Source organism: Oncorhynchus nerka, linkage group LG17 (assembly GCF_034236695.1).
Source record: "Oncorhynchus nerka isolate Pitt River linkage group LG17, Oner_Uvic_2.0, whole genome shotgun sequence".
NCBI classification, from domain to species: domain Eukaryota; kingdom Metazoa; phylum Chordata; class Actinopteri; order Salmoniformes; family Salmonidae; genus Oncorhynchus; species Oncorhynchus nerka.
In genome coordinates this window covers 16,855,870-16,873,674 of record NC_088412.1, presented here as the reverse complement: position 1 = coordinate 16,873,674, position 17,805 = coordinate 16,855,870, and the positions used below count along the sequence as shown (strand labels likewise).

The window sequence follows — 17,805 nt, the reverse complement described above, 5'->3', positions numbered from 1 at the left end:
GTCGAAAGCCTTGGCCAGGTCGATGAATACGGCTGCACAGTAATGTCTCTTATCGATGGCGGTTATGATGTCATTTAGGACCTTGAGTGTGGCTGAGGTGCACCCATGACCAGCTCTGAAACCAGATTGCATAGCGGAGAAGGTACGGTGGGATTCGAAATGGTCGGTAATCTGTTTGTTAACTTAGAAAGACAGGGTAGGATAGATATAGGGCTGTAGCAGTTTGGGTCTAGAGTGTCACCCCCTTTGAAGAGGGGTGTGACCGCAGCAGCTTTCCAATCTTTGGGAATCTCAGACGATATGAAAGAGAGGTTGAACAGGCTAGTAATAGGAGTTGCAACAATTTTGGCAGATAATTTTAGAAAGAGAGGGTCCAGATTGTCTAGCCCAGCTGAATTGTAGGGGTCCAGATTTTGCAGCTCTTTCAGAACATCAGCTATCTGGATTTAGGTAAAGGAGAAATTGTGGGGGCTTTGGCGGGTTGCTGTGGAGGGTGCCAGGCAGATGACCGGGGTAGGGGTAGCCAGGTGGAAAGCATGGCCAGCCGTAGAGAAATGCTTATTGAAATTCTCAATTATAGTGGATTTATCGGTGGTGACAATGTTTCCTAGCCTCAGAGCAGTGGGCAGCTGGGAGGAGGTGCTTTTATTCTCCATGGACTTTACAGTGTCCCAGAACCTTTTTGAGTTAGTACTACAGGAAGCAAATTTCTATTTGAAAAATCTAGCCTTAACTTTCCAAACTGCCTGTGTATATTTGTTCCTAACTTCCCTGAAAAGTTGCATATCATGGGGGCTATTCGATGCTAGTGCAGAACGCCACAGGATGTTTTTGTGCTGGTCAAGGGCAGACAGGTCTGGAGTGAATCAAGGACTATATCTATTCCTCGTTCATTTCTTTTTTGAATAGGGCATGCTTATTTAAGATGGTGAGGAAGGCACTTTTAAAGAATAGGCATCATCTAATGACGGGATGAGGTCAATGTCATTCCAGGATACCACGGCCAGGTCAATTAGAAAGGCCTGCTCGCATAAGTGTTGTAAGGAGCGTTTGACAGTGATGAGTGGAGGCCGTTTGACCGCTGACCCATTACGGATGCAGGCAATGAGGCAGTGATCGCTGAAATCTTGATTGAAAACAGCAGAGGTGTATTTGGAGGGTGAGTTAGTTAGGATGACATCTATGAGGGTGCCCGTGTTTACGGATTTGGAGTTGTACCTGGTAGGTTCATTGATAATTTGTGTGAGATTAAGGGCATCAAACTGGGATTGTAGGATGGCCGGGGTGTTAAGCATGTCCCAGTTTAGGTCACCTAGTAGCACGGGCTCAGAAGATAGGTGGGGGGCAATCAATTCACATATGGTATTGAGGGCACAGCTGGGGGCAGAGGGAGGTCTATAGCAAGTGGCAACAGTGAGAGACTTGTTTCTGGAAAGGTGAATTTTTAGAAGTAGAAGCTCAAATTGTTTGGGTACAGACTTGGATAGTAATACAGGACTCTGCAGGCTATCTTTGCAGTAGATAGCAACACAGCCCCCTTTGGCAGTTCTATCTTGACGGAAAATGCTATAGTTAGCGATGGAGATTTCAAGGTTTTTGGTGGTTTTCCTAAGCCAGGATTCAGACACGACTAAGACATCCAGGTTGGCAGAGTGTGCGAAAGCAGTGAGTAAAACAAACTTAGGGAGTAGGCTTCTAATGTTAACATGTATGAAACCAAGGCTTTTACGGATACAGAAGTCAACAAATGCGAGCACCTGGGGAGTGGGAGTGGAGTTAGGCACTGCAGGACCTGGATTAACCTCCACATCACCAGAGGAACAGAGGAGAAGTAGGATAAGAGTACGGCTAAATGCTATACGAGCTGGCCGTCTAGCACGTTCGGAACAGAGAGTAAAAGGAGCAGGTTTCTGGGCACGATAGCATAGAGTCAAGGCATAGTGTACAGACAAGGGTAAGGTAGGATGTGAGTACATTGGAGGTAAACCTAGGTATTGAAAAATGATGAGAGAGATATAGTCTCTAGAGACGTTTAAACCAGGTGATGTAATCGCATATGTAGAAGGTGGAACAACATGGTTGGTTAAGGCATATTGAGCAGGGCTAGAGGCTCTACAGTGAAATAAGACAGTAATCACTAACCAGGACAGTAATTGACGAGGCATATTGATATTAGAGAGAGGCATGCATAGCCAAGTGAACATATGGGTCCAGTGAGTGGTTGTGCTGACTGGGAATACGGCGATTCAGACAGTTAGCAGGCCAATGCTAACACGCTAACAGTTAGTAGGCCGGGGCTAAACAAGCTAGCAGTTAGCAGACCGGGTTAGCAAGCAAAGCAGTTAGCAGACCGGGGCAGGCAAGCAAGCAGTTAGCAGGGGCTAGCAAGTTAGCCTTTGGGGGACATCGCGATGGGGTTAAGTCTGTTTTTGCCTCTTCGTGCGGTGACGCCGATAGACCAGTCATGGAATTAGTAGGGTTCCAAGTAGCTCTAGGTAACCGGCAGGTTAGCAGAATGGGCCTTAAGCGGGCGTCGCGCCATAGGGGCCTGTTGGAATCCTCGGGCTGATTATGTCGGTATTCCAGTCGCAGAGGATCGGCGGGGTTCCGTGCCCCGTACCGGCAGTAGAAGGGGTCTGGATATTGTAGCCCAGGAGTGAGCCGGGAGATGGTTCTAGCATGGGCTAGCCCCAGGCTAGTTGGTGCTAGCTCCGGGACGGAAACGTTAGCCAGGAGTAGTCAACCCTGCTTGAGGTATTCCAGTTCTGAGGTAAATAGAAATACTTTAGGGGAAAAAACATATAAATCCACACCACATTGGGTGAGGCGTGTTGCAGGTGAGTATTTTGAAGTTGAGGTTTAGGAAAAATATTAAAAAGAACGCGAAGAAAAATATATATACACATGGGACGAGACAAGACGTCTGACTGCTACGCCATCTTGGATTCTGAAAGGACACTCAGCAAGGAAGAAGCCACTGCTCCAAAACTGCCATAAAAAAAGCCAGACTACGGTTTGCAACTGCACATGGGGACAAAGGTCGTACTTTTTGGAGAAATGTCCTCTGGTCTGATGAAACAAAAATAGAACTGTTTGGCCATAATGACCATTGTTATGTTTGGAGGAAAAAGGGGGATGCTTGCAAGCCGAAAAACACCATCCCAACCGTGAATCACGGGGGTGGCAGCATCATGTTGTGGGGGTGCTTTGCTGCAGGAGGGACTGGTGCACTTCACAAAATAGATGGCCTAAGACATTAGTCAGGAAGTTAAAGCTTGGTCGCAAATGGGTCTTCCAAAAATGGACAATGGCCCCAAGCATACTTCCAAAGTTGTGGCAAAATGGCTTAAGAAAAACAAAGTCAAGATTTTGGAGTGGCCATCACAAAGCCCTGTCCTCAATCCAAAATAAAATTTGTGGGCAGAACTGAAAAATCGTGTGCGTGCAAGGAGGCCTTAGAAACCTGACTCAGTTACACCAGCTCTGTCAGGAGGAATGGGCCAAAATTCACCCAGCTTATTGTGGGAAGCTTGTGGAATGCTACCCAAAACTTTTGACCCAAGTTAAACAATTTAAAGGCAATGCTAACAAATACTAATTGAGTGTATGTAAACTTCTGACCCATTGGGAATGTGGTGAAAGAAATAAAACATTCTCTCTACTATTATTCTGAAATTCTTAAAATAAAGTGGTGATCTTAACTAACCTAAAACGGAATTTTTACTAGGATTAAATGTCAGGAATTGTGAAACTGAGATTAAATGTACTTGGCTAAGGTGTATGTAAACTTCTGACTTCAACTGTAAGTGAACCCCAAATCAATGTAAATTGTCATCATATTTGCGCCTCTTCGATGGTCCAACGTCCCTGTCGGTTTTTCGGTGCTTTCCCGGGTAAGCGGGCAGTAGCTCTTCAGCTGCATCAGATTCACAACTGTCAGTATCCATGCTAGCTGGGCTAACAACAAATGTAGAATTACTGATGCTAGCATTGGATGTGCTCGTGGAAGCAGAACAACTTGTGTCGTCAACAGGTGTAGGTATAGTACTGCTGGTAGTAGCAGTACTACCAGTAGAGCTGGTATGTGTCTCTATGGACGCAAGCCTTGTTTTATAAAAACATTTTATAAATTTTCGAGCAAACGGAATGAGAAGCAGCTACGTTAGTCACCAAAATGTATAGCCCCGTTGGAAAATCTAAATGGACTGTTTGAAAATGTGAATCACATTTTTATTTGGCGCAGCCCCGACTGTATTGCGTGTACCCCCAGTTGGGGAATAGCTGATGTAGAGTATTCAACTCTTACCCTATGAGGCCCGGAGCCTGCTGGTTTTCTGTTCTACCAGATAATGAATTGCACACACACCTGGTCTCAGGTCTAAACCAGTCCCTGATTAGAGGGGAACTCTAATGCAGTGGAATTGAGTTTGAGGGATGTAGACAATGAAAATGCCATGGTTAAATTCAAATTGACAATACAAATAATTTTCACATAATTTATTTCTAAGAAGGGGAAAACAGAGTTTACACATACTCTCAATAAAGTACAAAACATATAAAATGTTGGTACAAAGGAGGAAATATGACAAAGGAAATGGTCAGAGACACTCAAAGCCAGATACATTTCAGCCAATATAATTTGTTTTATTAATTTGGAGGTACACAACTGTATACCAATATTCACAAATAACTATTTTGGCATATAGATGATATTTTGGTTGGTTGAGTGTTATGTGTCTCTAGGCGAGGCGTGAGGGTGTGTATGTGGGTTAGTGCCTCTGGTACCAGTGTGGCAGATCTGGTAGCAGGCCCGTCTCTGGCCGTTCTCCTCCACTGTGTAGGCACTGAGACACAGGTCCATCCAGGGCCTCTCCGCTGGGCACAGGAAGGGAAAGGGCACAGACAGACATAAATACGCCACACAAACATGCACGCACACACACCAAATTGACATCCTTAAATACATATTTTAGCCTAGTCTGCTCAGGAGGACATGTGAAAACTAATTGCTGTCCAGTTACTTGCTCAATTGCTGCAGTGCATGCACGCTCTGAGGGGTCATCTGCCTGGAAGCTCATCCAGCCTCATTGCTCACTAATGGGAAACCTCTACGCGCTGTTTGTCAATGCTTCATTAGAGCCCACTGTTGATGTGGGGTTAAAATCTCTGCCCTTGAAATATTGACAAAAACATTCTCACTTCACAGGTCTATTTATGTGATAGTGATACATCCGTGGACAGTGCTAGAAGCTGTAGCTCAGTTGGTAGAGCATGGCGCTTTCAACGCTTACCCATATGTAAAAAGTATGCATGCATGACTAAGTCGGTTGGATAAAAGCGTCTGCTAAATGTCATATTGTTATTATTATTATAATAAAATATGATTACCCGTACTACTCCCTGGTGGGCAGAGTCTGTCCATGGTTTCCTGGACCCGGTCTTGTGCCTCCTGGTCAGCTGATGCGTCCTCAGCTGACACGTGGAAGAAGGATTCCTGCCATAGGGTTAATGGTGTTACCAGTTAGACAACAATAATACAACACACATAGAGCCCAAATACCCATGCAGACCTATGGGCACCAAGTTGAAAAATATTTCAATGTGTTGTGTCTGTCTCGTCTCTTCATATGGATGCCCTCACGTACTGCATCTCTCCAGAGCAGGGCCTCCAGGAAGCCGGTGCCATCCTGCAGCTCAAGCTTCATCAGTAGGCCATACTGCAGCAGCTGCACCCCGAGAGCTGGGCGAGGGAAGAGAGCCGAGAGGAGAGCCATAACATTAAAACCACATGATTTAAGAGAGAGACCTGAGCAGAGGCAGGAGCGGACGCTAGGCGTAACTTTACAACCTAAGGAGGGAAGTCATAACATTAAAACCACATGATTTAAGAGAGAGACCTGAGCAGAGGCAGGAGCGGACGCTAGGCGTAACTTTACAACCTAAGGAGGGAAGTCATAACATAAAACCACATGATTTAAGAGAGAGACCTGAGCAGAGGCAGGAGCGGACGCTAGGCGTAACTTTACAACCTAAGGAGGGAAGCCATAACATTAAAACCACATGATTTAAGAGAGAGACCTGAGCAGAGGCAGGAGCGGACGCTAGGCGTAACTTTACAACCTAAGGAGGGAAGTCATAACATTAAAACCACATGATTTAAGAGAGAGACCTGAGCAGAGGCAGGAGCGGACGCTAGGCGTAACTTTACAACCTAAGGAGGGAAGCCATAACATTAAAACCACATGATTTAAGAGAGAGACCTGAGCAGAGGCAGGAGCGGACGCTAGGCGTAACTTTACAACCTAAGGAGGGAAGTCATAACATTAAAACCACATGATTTAAGAGAGAGACCTGAGCAGAGGCAGGAGCGGATGCTAGGCGTAACTTTACAACCTAAGGAGGGAAGTCATAACATTAAAACCACATGATTTAAGAGAGAGACCTGAGCAGAGGCAGGAGCGGACGCTAGGCGTAACTTTACAACCTAAGGAGGGAAGCCATAACATTAAAACCACATGATTTAAGAGAGAGACCTGAGCAGAGGCAGGAGCGGACACTAGGCGTAACTTTACAACCTAAGGAGGGAAGTCATAACATTAAAACCACATGATTTAAGAGAGAGACCTGAGCAGAGGCAGGAGCGGACGCTAGGCGTAACTTTACAACCTAAGGAGGGAAGTCATAACATAAAACCACATGATTTAAGAGAGAGACCTGAGCAGAGGCAGGAGCGGACGCTAGGCGTAACTTTACAACCTAAGGAGGAAGCCATAACATTAAAACCACATGATTTAAAGAGAGACCTGAGCAGAGGCAGGAGCGGACGCTAGGCGTAACTTTACAACCTAAGGAGGGAAGTCATAACATTAAAACCACATGATTTAAGAGAGAGACCTGAGCAGAGGCAGGAGCGGACGCTAGGCGTAACTTTACAACCTAAGGAGGGAAGCCATAACATTAAAACCACATGATTTAAGAGAGAGACCTGAGCAGTGGCAGGAGCGGACGCTAGGCGTAACTTTACAACCTAAGGAGGGAAGTCATAACATTAAAACCACATGATTTAAGAGAGAGACCTGAGCAGAGGCAGGAGCGGACGCTAGGCGTAACTTTACAACCTAAGGAGGGAAGCCATAACATTAAAACCACATGATTTAAGAGAGAGACCTGAGCAGAGGCAGGAGCGGACGCTAGGCGTAACTTTACAACCTAAGGAGGGAAGTCATAACATTAAAACCACATGATTTAAGAGAGAGACCTGAGCAGAGGCAGGAGCGGACGCTAGGCGTAACTTTACAACCTAAGGAGGGAAGCCATAACATTAAAACCACATGATTTAAGAGAGAGACCTGAGCAGAGGCAGGAGCGGACGCTAGGCGTAACTTTACAACCTAAGGAGGGAAGTCATAACATAAAACGGAGGATTGGTGGAGTAAAGAAACACAGCAGACGTAACATTAAAAGTGCCGGTGGAGAGGAGACATAAGATCAAAACAACTGAGGGTTCAGGAAAGGAGGAGGAGCCGAGTAACAAGAGGGAGAGAGAAGACAATACAGTCCAACTAGAAGAGGCTGGTGGGAGGAGCTATAGGAGAACTCACTGTAAAGACGAATGGAATAAATGGAATGGTATCAAACACAACAAACATACGGAAACCATGTTTGACTCTGTTCTATTCATTCCATTCCAGCAATTACAATGAGCCCTTCCTCCTAGAGCTCCTCCCACCAGCCTCCCCTAGCTGAGGGCATGGTGCAGAGAGAAGATCAAGAATAGCCAGTACATTTAAAAGAAAAGAGAGGGATGAAGGTAGTCCTAACATGATCAAAACGAATGCTGTGACCATAGCATTAACAAACCGAGACGTCACAGACACAACAGAGCAGTGAAGTGGAAAACCCAGCCGAGTCAGAATATCCACGAAAGCTGAAGGGGCAGTTACATAAAAAAAAAACGTCAAGAACATAAACCCAGGTCACAAAGGTCACCGTGAGAGACCTGTCTCTGTGTATTGTAGCTCATGTTCCGCAAAGACCAGGTCACAAGTGTTCAAGTCACTCAAGTCCTTAAACTTGTACTTTTATTGCATGGAAAATAATGGTCTAACTAGTCTAATAAGATCTTCCTACCACTGCAAAATGTTTTGCTGAGGTTTTGCCTGTGAACACGACCCAGGTAAGAGGTTAATGTGATCAAGGGGTGAATAGGGAGAAATGACAATGGGGTCAGGTCCACACTAAATCGCCACCACCTAAAAGGTGTACACAGTGAGAAAGAGATCACCATACCGTCTGCCACACTTTTCTCATCCCAAACCTCTACTCCTTCTCCCAATGATTCTCCCACTTTTAGTTGGGAGCACTGTTTGCATCTGAAAAACAAAGGCATAAAAACCCACATCACATTTGAGTGTATTTAAGTACACTGATGGACAAAATGTGGCCTGTGTCAGATGTGGCTAAGACAGTCACTTTCAAGATAGGTACAGACCCATAGTATCTTTTCGTGCCCCGGAAGAGGAAGGGAGCCGAGAGATCCAGCGGGGTCATGGTTCCTTGTGGTGATGTCACTGGGACAATGTTACTGTACGCGGATGCTATCCGACACGTCTCCTCCAAGGTAGCCCCTACGGGAAAGCAGACAAAATAATGGATAACAGTTTAGCCTTTGGCGTAAAACGTAGAATCAAACTGTCATAGCATAGCTTTTAGAAGGTAAATGTGAAATGCATCACTAAAAGAGACACACATCACTGTTTTTCAGTAGAAATAGATTGCATTTATATAGTGTTTCTTTACTAGGTTTCAAGTCTGTACGGTTGTGGCCATGAGAGGAAGAGAGATGCAGATAACACTCCATAGTAACAAGGCAGTTGTGTGGTTCGCACCCATAAGGAAGATCAGCTCCTTTGCCTTGCCCTTTCCCATTAGCTGACTGGACATCAGAAGGGTCAGGGTCCGGCTGGGGGATTCAGAAGGAGGCTCTCTCGGGAGTGGCAGAACCAGAGTCCAGTAACCATTATTACATGGTCCAACGTCCTTCTGGGCTTCTGAGAACAAGCCCCCCACTGTGACATCATCAGGGACGTCCCGTCTGAAAGGTACAGGGCAGTTTCTCAACCCTAATCTTGTCCTTAACATTTAAAAATGTTTAAACGTTAACTTCAAATGGAGTAAGGATGTCACAAGGATCCCAGATAGCAAGGACAATACCTGATTGACACCCAGAGAGTGCACACACCTGTTTCAACTAATCAAAGGCTTGGTGATTAGTTGATCAGGTGTGTTAGTGCTGGACTAGATAATTGTGCACACCCTGGGGTCCCCAATGGATTGAGAGAGACATGTGCGAGTATGTATATGAAGAAGCATGGATAACCTATGACCTCACAATTGGAGCAATGTAGCTAATACAATCAAATAAATGTTGTGTTTTGCGTGTTTGTGTTTGGTTGTCAGTGTATAGCAGTAACTCACATGGTTTTACACTTGTGACAGAAGAGTTTCAGGGACTGGTAGAGTCTCTGAGGCTGGTAAGACTTGAGCTGAACCTGAACGTGGAACACCTGAGGAGGGTTTCTGCTCTTCACTTCAGCCAGACTCACCTGTTCCACAGTGTGGTCACACGTCCTCTCTACACCAATACACATACAACAAGTGTCAGAGTCGCTAGCAGATTGTAACGGGCTAATGTGATTCTCCATTAGCCGTTACGGGATAGGTACTGTTTGGCGTAGCAGAGAATTTTCCACCAACCTTAACGATACTATCTTAGTTCTCGATTCACTCTAACATGCATGTTCTAAAATGCCCATGTCCAGTCGCAGCTGGTTCGTTTGAATGTAGAAAATAAAACACATTAATGTTTTGCTCTATGAAGTAATCCAACAATGTGTACGCCACCATCTTTATTTCTAATCTTCTCTCTGTGTTGGATCACGTTATGGAGCAAAACCAATTATTTATTTTAATAACAGAGCATTTTCTAAATTCAAACGAACCACTTACAACTGGACACAGACATTTTCGGAGATATATATTTGGCCGAATCGAGAAAGAAGATAATATCGTTAAGGTTGGCCAAAAATTCTCGGTGCTATGCCGTATCTATCCTGTAACGGCAAATGGAGCAGCACATTAACACGTCACAATCTGCTAGCTAGTGTCAGACAGGACTGCAACAAATCAAAGACATAGACTTCTATCACAGATGTGGATGTACATTAGTAGTGGAGGGTGTGGATTACACCTAGACTGGGAAGTGATTTTGTACTGGCTGAGGGTGTGGATTACACCTAGACTGGGAAGTGATTTTGTACTGGCTGAGGGTGTGGATTACACCTAGACTGGGAAGTGATTTTGTACTGGCTGAGGGTGTGGATTACACCTAGACTGGGAAGTGATTTTGTACTGGCTGAGGGTGTGGATTACACCTAGACTGGGAAGTGATTTTGTACTGGCTGAGGGTGTGGATTACACCTAGACTGGGAAGTGATTTTGTACTGGCTGAGGTGTGGATTACACCTAGACTGGGAAGTGATTTTGTACTGGCTGAGGGTGTGGATTACACCTAGACTGGGAAGTGATTTTGTACTGGCTGAGGGTGTGGATTACACCTAAGACTGGGAAGTGATTTTGTACTGGCTGAGGGTGTGGATTACACCTAGACTGGGAAGTGATTTTGTACTGGCTGAGGGTGTGGATTACACCTAGACTGGGAAGTGATTTTGTACTGGCTGAGGGTGTGGATTACACCTAGACTGGGAAGTGATTTTGTACTGGCTGAGGGTGTGGATTACACCTAAGACTGGGAAGTGATTTTGTACTGGCTGAGGGTGTGGATTACACCTAAGACTGGGAAGTGATTTTGTACTGGCTGAGGGTGTGGTGTGTGATTTTACACTGGCTGAGACTGGGAAGTGATTTTGTACTGGCTGAGGTGTGGATTACACCTAGACTGGGAAGTGATTTTGTACTGGCTGAGGGTGTGGATTACACCTAGACTGGGAAGTGATTTTGTACTGGCTGAGGGTGTGGATTAGACACTGGCTGAGGGTGTGGACTAGACTGGGAAGTGATTTTGTACTGGCTGAGGGTGTGGATTACACCTAGACTGGGAAGTGATTTTGTACTGGCTGAGGGTGTGGATTACACCTAGACTGGGAAGTGATTTTGTACTGGCTGAGGGTGTGGATTACACCTAGACTGGGAAGTGATTTTGTACTGGCTGAGGGTGTGGATTACACCTAGACTGGGAAGTGATTTTGTACTGGCTGAGGGTGTGGATTACACCTAGACTGGGAAGTGATTTTGTAAGGGTGTGGATTTTGATTTGTACTGGCTGAGGGTGTGGATTACACCTAGACTGGGAAGTGATTTTGTACTGGCTGAGGGTGTGGATTACACCTAGACTGGGAAGTGATTTTGTACTGGCTGAGTGGGTGTGGATTACACCTAGACTGGGAAGTGATTTTGTACTGGCTGAGGGTGTGGATTACACCTAGACTGGGAAGTGATTTTGTACTGGCTGAGGGTGTGGATTACACCTAGACTGGGAAGTGATTTTGTACTGGCTGAGGGTGTGGATTACACCTAGACTGGGAAGTGATTTTGTACTGGCTGAGGGTGTGGATTACACCTAGACTGGGAAGTGATTTTGTACTGGCTGAGGGTGTGGATTACACCTAGACTGGGAAGTGATTTTGTACTGGCTGAGGGTGTGGATTACACCTAGACTGGGAAGTGATTTTGTACTGGCTGAGGGTGTGGATTACACCTAGACTGGGAAGTGATTTTGTACTGGCTGAGGGTGTGGATTACACCTAGACTGGGAAGTGATTTTGTGACTGGCTGAGGGTGTGGATTACACCTAGACTGGGAAGTGATTTTGTACTGGCTGAGGGTGTGGATTACACCTAGACTGGGAAGTGATTTTGTACTGGCTGAGGGTGTGGATTACACCTAGACTGGGAAGTGATTTTGTACTGGCTGAGGGTGTGGATTTAGACTGGGAAGTGATTTTGTACTGGCTGAGGGTGTGGATTACACTAGACTGGGAAGTGATTTTGTACTGGCTGAGGGTGTGGATTACACCTAGACTGGGAAGTGATTTTGTACTGGCTGAGGGTGTGGATTACACCTAGACTGGGAAGTGATTTTGTACTGGCTGAGGGTGTGGATTACACCTAGACTGGGAAGTGATTTTGTACTGGCTGAGGGTGTGGATTACACCTAGACTGGGAAGTGATTTTGTAATGGCTGAGGGTGTGGATTACACCTAGACTGGGAAGTGATTTTGTACTGGCTGAGGGTGTGGATTACACCTAGACTGGCAAGTGATTTTGTACTGGCTGAGGGTGTGGATTACACCTAGACACCTAGACTGGGAAGTGATTTTGTACTGGCTGAGGGTGTGGATTACACCTAGACTGGGAAGTGATTTTGTACTGGCTGAGGGTGTGGATTACACCTAGACTGGGAAGTGATTTTGTACTGGCAGGGTGTGTGAATTATGTCTAAACTGGGAAGTGATTTTGTTTCTTGAGATGTGATTCAAACCTTTATTTTTCTGCTCACATCCTAATATTTTACAATTATATAAGCTTATAATTTGCCCACAAGTGTAACAAAATAGCGCCATACTTCTCATTTCATACCTGTAGCAATTTCATCTGGAGCAGTACCTAAAATGATAGCAGAAACTTATGTGGTGCCATAAGTTTCCTCCAAACCACAGCCTTCCAAGCCATTATGGCTGTAAGGAATATTAACAGGAAAACAAGATATTGTTCATATAAGCATCAGTGAAAAATGTCAACATACCAAAAGACTCTGGTGGTGTACTCCAGACTTCAAACATGGACGAGTCATTTATGTCAGACTCGGAGAATGTCTCCAAGATCCTGAAACAATGAGAAAATAAACTTAAAAGATTGGCACTTCAAGTGAAAGTGTCCTATCATTTAGGCCTTATGAGGTGACAACACAAATTGGCAGACAGCCCCCTCTTACTTTTTGAGGTCCAGTATATCTGGGCTGTCTTCAGGCAGCACACGTAACCCCCTGCCGTATGAGGTGCCCCCATGCAGGTGGAAACCCAGGTGTCCCGTCTGATCAGACTGGACAGAGTCATTGCTTGGCAACCGACTAGCCCCAGGAACTGCGTGTAGGTTGTATATCCGAAGGTATGACCCGGGCTAGAAGGAGAAGGAGGGGTCAAAGACATGTTAGAAATGTATGTATCACTCCAACCCCTCTCAACTAAAATAGCACCTGCATATTGGAAATTGATGAGGTGAGTTACTGTTTCACGATCTTTGGATTTGAGTCATCCAATGTATCATTTTTGCAATGCAGATTGTATTTTTTTTAATTTTTTTTATGTAGTTGCAGTCTTCGCATCAGATGGAAATCAGCACCAGACATCATACTGCTCCCCATAGTGGTCATTGAATCATTTCACTGTTGCTGAATAACAAGTAGCAGGATGCATCAGTTTAATTTGACACTTGCAGCCAGAAGAGGGCGGTATGGTACCAAATCTAAACCTTTCCCGTGATACGAGACAAATCAGGTTTAAGTATTTTTAACAAGTATATCTCATCAAGGGTACACAAATCAGCTAAATCAACGAACAGATGAGCTTTATGGTCACAACCAGCTTCAGGGTGACAGGAACCTGACTCTCATGCTCTATCAGTGAGAGCACATGAGTACAGGGTAGTAGAGTAGTACCGTTTATCTCTACTGCTCATCAGGGGCTTTGTTCAGCTTCCGGCCACAACATGGGCTAGTACCGTGTACCTATCTAGTAACACTGGCCACGTTTAAAAGACGGCCTACATTTCCTTAACATGTTCTTGTTTAGTTGTTTTGTAAAGCGACTGCACAAAGCAGGCATTCCAAAGAACATTTGTGGAATTTTGAGATACTATTCTTAGAAGTATCCTCCACAGGGTGAAAAAAGCTAACAGCAGAAGAAAATTGTCCAATTCATTCTTTATACTCAACTGCAACATCTACAGCCCAAAGACATTCCCTTATGTGCAGACAGAGGCAAGCAAGGTTTGCCTGATGGTCTCCCAAAACCTTCCTTTCTGGAGCAACACTCAGTTCTGAAGATTCTATCAGTCAGGGCTGACTGGAGCACAGGGGGTTGATAATGGTGCTGGGGGGGGGGCACCAAAATTGCAGCACATTGAAGACATTTCACAGAAACATTGTCACAATATCCTAAGTATTAAAAAAAATGAAAAGATCAACAACATTGGGGCGCCCAATGTTTAGTATTTGAGAGTTCTGTGAGTTGGCCACAATTTTGTTTGTGTTTAAATGCCAAAGATAGAAACAGGTGTTAGAACCGCAGAGTAAATGATTAATGCTCAGAGACTGGTGAGAGAACACAGGAGGACAGTGAGTCTTCAGCGAAACGGGGGTGATGCTGCATGCTTCTGGTTCAAAGCCAGCCAAGCTCAGTCCTGCTGCTAACCCCAAAGCTGTTCCTGCCTTGCTACAGCTATTACATCTACCATCCTCTGCCCAAAGTAGCCAGGTGTGGTTATAATGAGAACACATACTGAGCCAAGCGATGGGGGCTCTCTTTCTGCCAGTGACAGCTCTGGTTCCTGATATATTTCGTTGACGCATTAAGGTGACGTTTTCTATCCGCTTTAACAGTCATCGCCCAAAAATACATGTTCAAGTGCGTCTGTGTGACCAAACGTCATGATCCCACCGACTAACAGTGTCTCATTCTCCGAGTGACGCAATGATTGCTCAGTAAATTATTCTCCAAATTCAGAAGATTGCTTTCGGCTTTACAGTTTCTTAACGAGTCAGGCTCAATAAACCAGACCAAACTTTAGTCGCCTGGCAGAGAAAAAAAAACAACAACCCAATTTCACACCAGTCTTTTTATAATAGAGGGAAACTAGAACCAGAAGCTAGAAAGAAAGCCGACATTACTCAGTTACAGGATTCAGGGGTTGTGGGTGGGGAGTGGGGAAACTCACAGGAGAGGGGAAGGGGAGTAGCACAATAAGTGTGGCTCATTGAGATTAAGCACCTCGATTAAAAGTACAATGTTTGGGGCTCTTGGCAGACATTTTGTTAACACTTTTCTGGAAGGTAAACAAAGTCAGACAAAGTGTTCCCTAAGATACAAGATTAAAACAAATGAGGAAACAGTGCATTGAAACAAGAGCTGCCATAGTAATGAAGGTGGTTTCAGACCACGCTCATCTGACAAGTAACCTTGTGTGAGACCTGAAGACTTGTGTAGACTCCCTGAACTAATGCCTAGGCTTTAGCTCAGCAGCCTAACACCATCTTGTGGTGTTGGCAAGCCACGCAAGTGTGTTCAGACAGCACAGGTGCCCTGTCTCGCTCTTGTATTTATCTCACACTTCATGAATAACAGATGACAAGATGTGTGGCTAGCCAAGAGGCCACAGTGGTACAGTATGGGGGATGGGCCTAACTATCCGCAGACAGAAAGTCATCTCTCTGGTCAACATGCACAGTCTACGAAGGCTAAAGTGGTGGGACATTTACATAGAGGCGGCAGTTTATTCCCACTGTAGAGCAGGCCACATGTTAAAAGTTGTCCACGCACCCAGTCACGTAACTGACACGCTTTAATGCAATCTCAGAAACCCAGGGTGAGGTAAAACACCGGTGTGAGAATGGGACTGAAATCCTCAACTTGAGACAACCTGAGTCAAGAAAGGATACTACTACTAGGAGAGTTGCATTCTGGGAGCAGACCAATGGAACTAGGTCCAGTTTTGAGTTCTACTCTTCACATTGCAATTCTAATGATGTCAATAAGCCTCAAACCCCCTCATCCCCACAATGATTAATAAGTACCCTTATTCAAAACAGCAATGATAGGGATCTGGAATCCAGGTGCTTCAATGACACCGCGACCTCTCTTGGTCCAGACACCAGGGTTCACTTACAAATGGGGCTATTTATACGAACACAGACCTATGCAAAGCAGCGCTCCCAATTTGTCATTTTCCCCCCTTAAAATAACTCTAAAAATGGCATTGGGTTAAAAATGCCTTCTCACAGAAGGCGAGCATGGCAGATCATGTTTTCACAGGCAAAGGGAGCGAGCGGAGTAATGAAGCAGAAGTGTGAACGCTATTCTTTCTCAGAATGCTCTCGCCATGCGCAATTGCTTTTTAAAGCATGAGGAGAAATGGCGTCTGACACTTCTGTACTTTACGAGGACTTTCAACCACAGCGTTAATCTCATTTTCACCATCATACACTGTGTTCAACAAACAGGAAGCAAGGGCAAGGGGGTGTGGGGGAGGGGGAACTGCATCCAGCAAGTGCAGGGTCAGCTGTAAATAATCACCATAGATTGTCCTCTATATGTGTAAGTGTCTATACGTTCACATGGAAGGTCACTAGCTATTAAGGGACTCTACTCTGCCTATTTTCTTACTAAAAGCAAATGGACATAACCAACACCGTTCCAGTTTATTTAGAATAAGTTGAATCCAAAAGTATCTATACATTTTGGGGCGGCAGCCTAGTGGTTAGTGTTGGACTAGTAAACGAAAGGTTGCAAGTTCAAATCCCCGAGCTGACAAAGTACAAATCTGTCGTTCTGCCCCTGAACAAGGCAGTTAACCCACTGTTCCTAGGCCGTCATTGAAAATAAGAATGTTCTTAACTGACTTGCCTAGTTAAAAAAAGGTATAATAATAATACACACAAACAGTTGAAGTCGGGAGTTTACATGCACTTTTTTCCCCCCTTAACACATTTAATCGTAGTAAATATTCCGTCTTTGGTCAGTTAGGATCACCACTTTATTTTAAGAATGTGAAATGTCAAAATAATAGTAGAGAATGATTTATTTCACTTTAATGTCATTCATCAAATTCCCAGTGGGTCAGAAGTTTACATACAATTAATTAGTATTTGGTAGCATTAACTTTCAATTGTTTAACTTGGGTCAAACGTTTCAGGTGGCCTTCCACAAGCTTCCCACAATAAGTTGGGTGAATTTTGGCCCATTCCTCCAGACAGAGCTGGTATAACGGAGTCAGTTTTGTAGGCCTCCTTGTTGGCACACACTTTTTCAGTTCTGCCCACAAATTTTCTATAGGATTGAGGTCGGGGCTTTGTGATGGCCACTCCGATATCTTGACTTTGTTGTCCTTAAGCCACAACTATGGAAGTATGCTTGCGGTCATTGTCCATTTGGAAGATCCATTTGCGACCAAGCTTTAACTTCCTGACTGATGTCTTGAGATGTTGCTTCAATATATCCACATAATTTTCCTTCCTCGTGAGGCCATCTATTTTGCGAAGTGCACCAGTCCCTCCTGCAGCAAAGCACCCCCACAACATTTTTTTTATTTGATACATTTTTATTTCACCTTTATTTAACCAGTTAGGCTAGTTGAGAACAAGTTGTCATTTACAACTGTGACCTGGACAAGATAAAGCAAAGCAGTGCCACACAAACAACGACATAGAATAAACAAACATACAGTCAATAATACAGTAGAAAAAGTCTATATACAGTGTGTGCTAATAAGGTAAGATAAGGGAGGTAAGGCAATAAATAGGCCATGGCGGCGAAGTAATTACAATATAGCAATTATACACTGGAGTGATAGATGTGCAAAAGATGAATGTGCAAGTAGAGATACTGGGGTGCAAAGGAGCAAGATAAATAAATAAATACAGTATGGGGATGAGGTAGTTGGATGGGCTATTTACAGATGGGCTATGTACAGGGGCAGTGATCTGTGAGCTGCTCTGACAGCTGGTGCTTAAAGT

The 17,805-nt window shown here is 44.6% G+C and overlaps 1 protein-coding gene across 4 annotated transcripts in view; it reads right to left on the bottom strand.

Moving 5' to 3' along the window:
• Window positions 1–4,482: 4,482 nt before the first annotated feature.
• pot1 (protection of telomeres 1 homolog) overlaps window positions 4,483–17,805 on the bottom strand; it is a 50,480-nt gene continuing 37,157 nt past the window's right edge. For 3 of the 4 annotated variants that reach the window (XM_029685841.2, XM_029685843.2, XM_029685842.2), the window contains 10 exons: window positions 13,012–13,196; window positions 12,823–12,902; window positions 12,657–12,683; window positions 9,478–9,634; window positions 8,889–9,094; window positions 8,492–8,627; window positions 8,290–8,372; window positions 5,646–5,740; window positions 5,389–5,494; window positions 4,483–4,875 (listed from right to left, as the gene is read on the bottom strand). In XM_029685841.2, the coding sequence (XP_029541701.2) occupies window positions 4,730–4,875; window positions 5,389–5,494; window positions 5,646–5,740; window positions 8,290–8,372; window positions 8,492–8,627; window positions 8,889–9,094; window positions 9,478–9,634; window positions 12,657–12,683; window positions 12,823–12,902; window positions 13,012–13,196 (1,221 nt within the window). In that variant the 3' untranslated portion in view covers window positions 4,483–4,729. The remainder of the gene's footprint in view (window positions 4,876–5,388; window positions 5,495–5,645; window positions 5,741–8,289; window positions 8,373–8,491; window positions 8,628–8,888; window positions 9,095–9,477; window positions 9,635–12,656; window positions 12,684–12,822; window positions 12,903–13,011; window positions 13,197–17,805) is intronic. The other variant, XM_029685844.2, reaches the window with a different exon arrangement.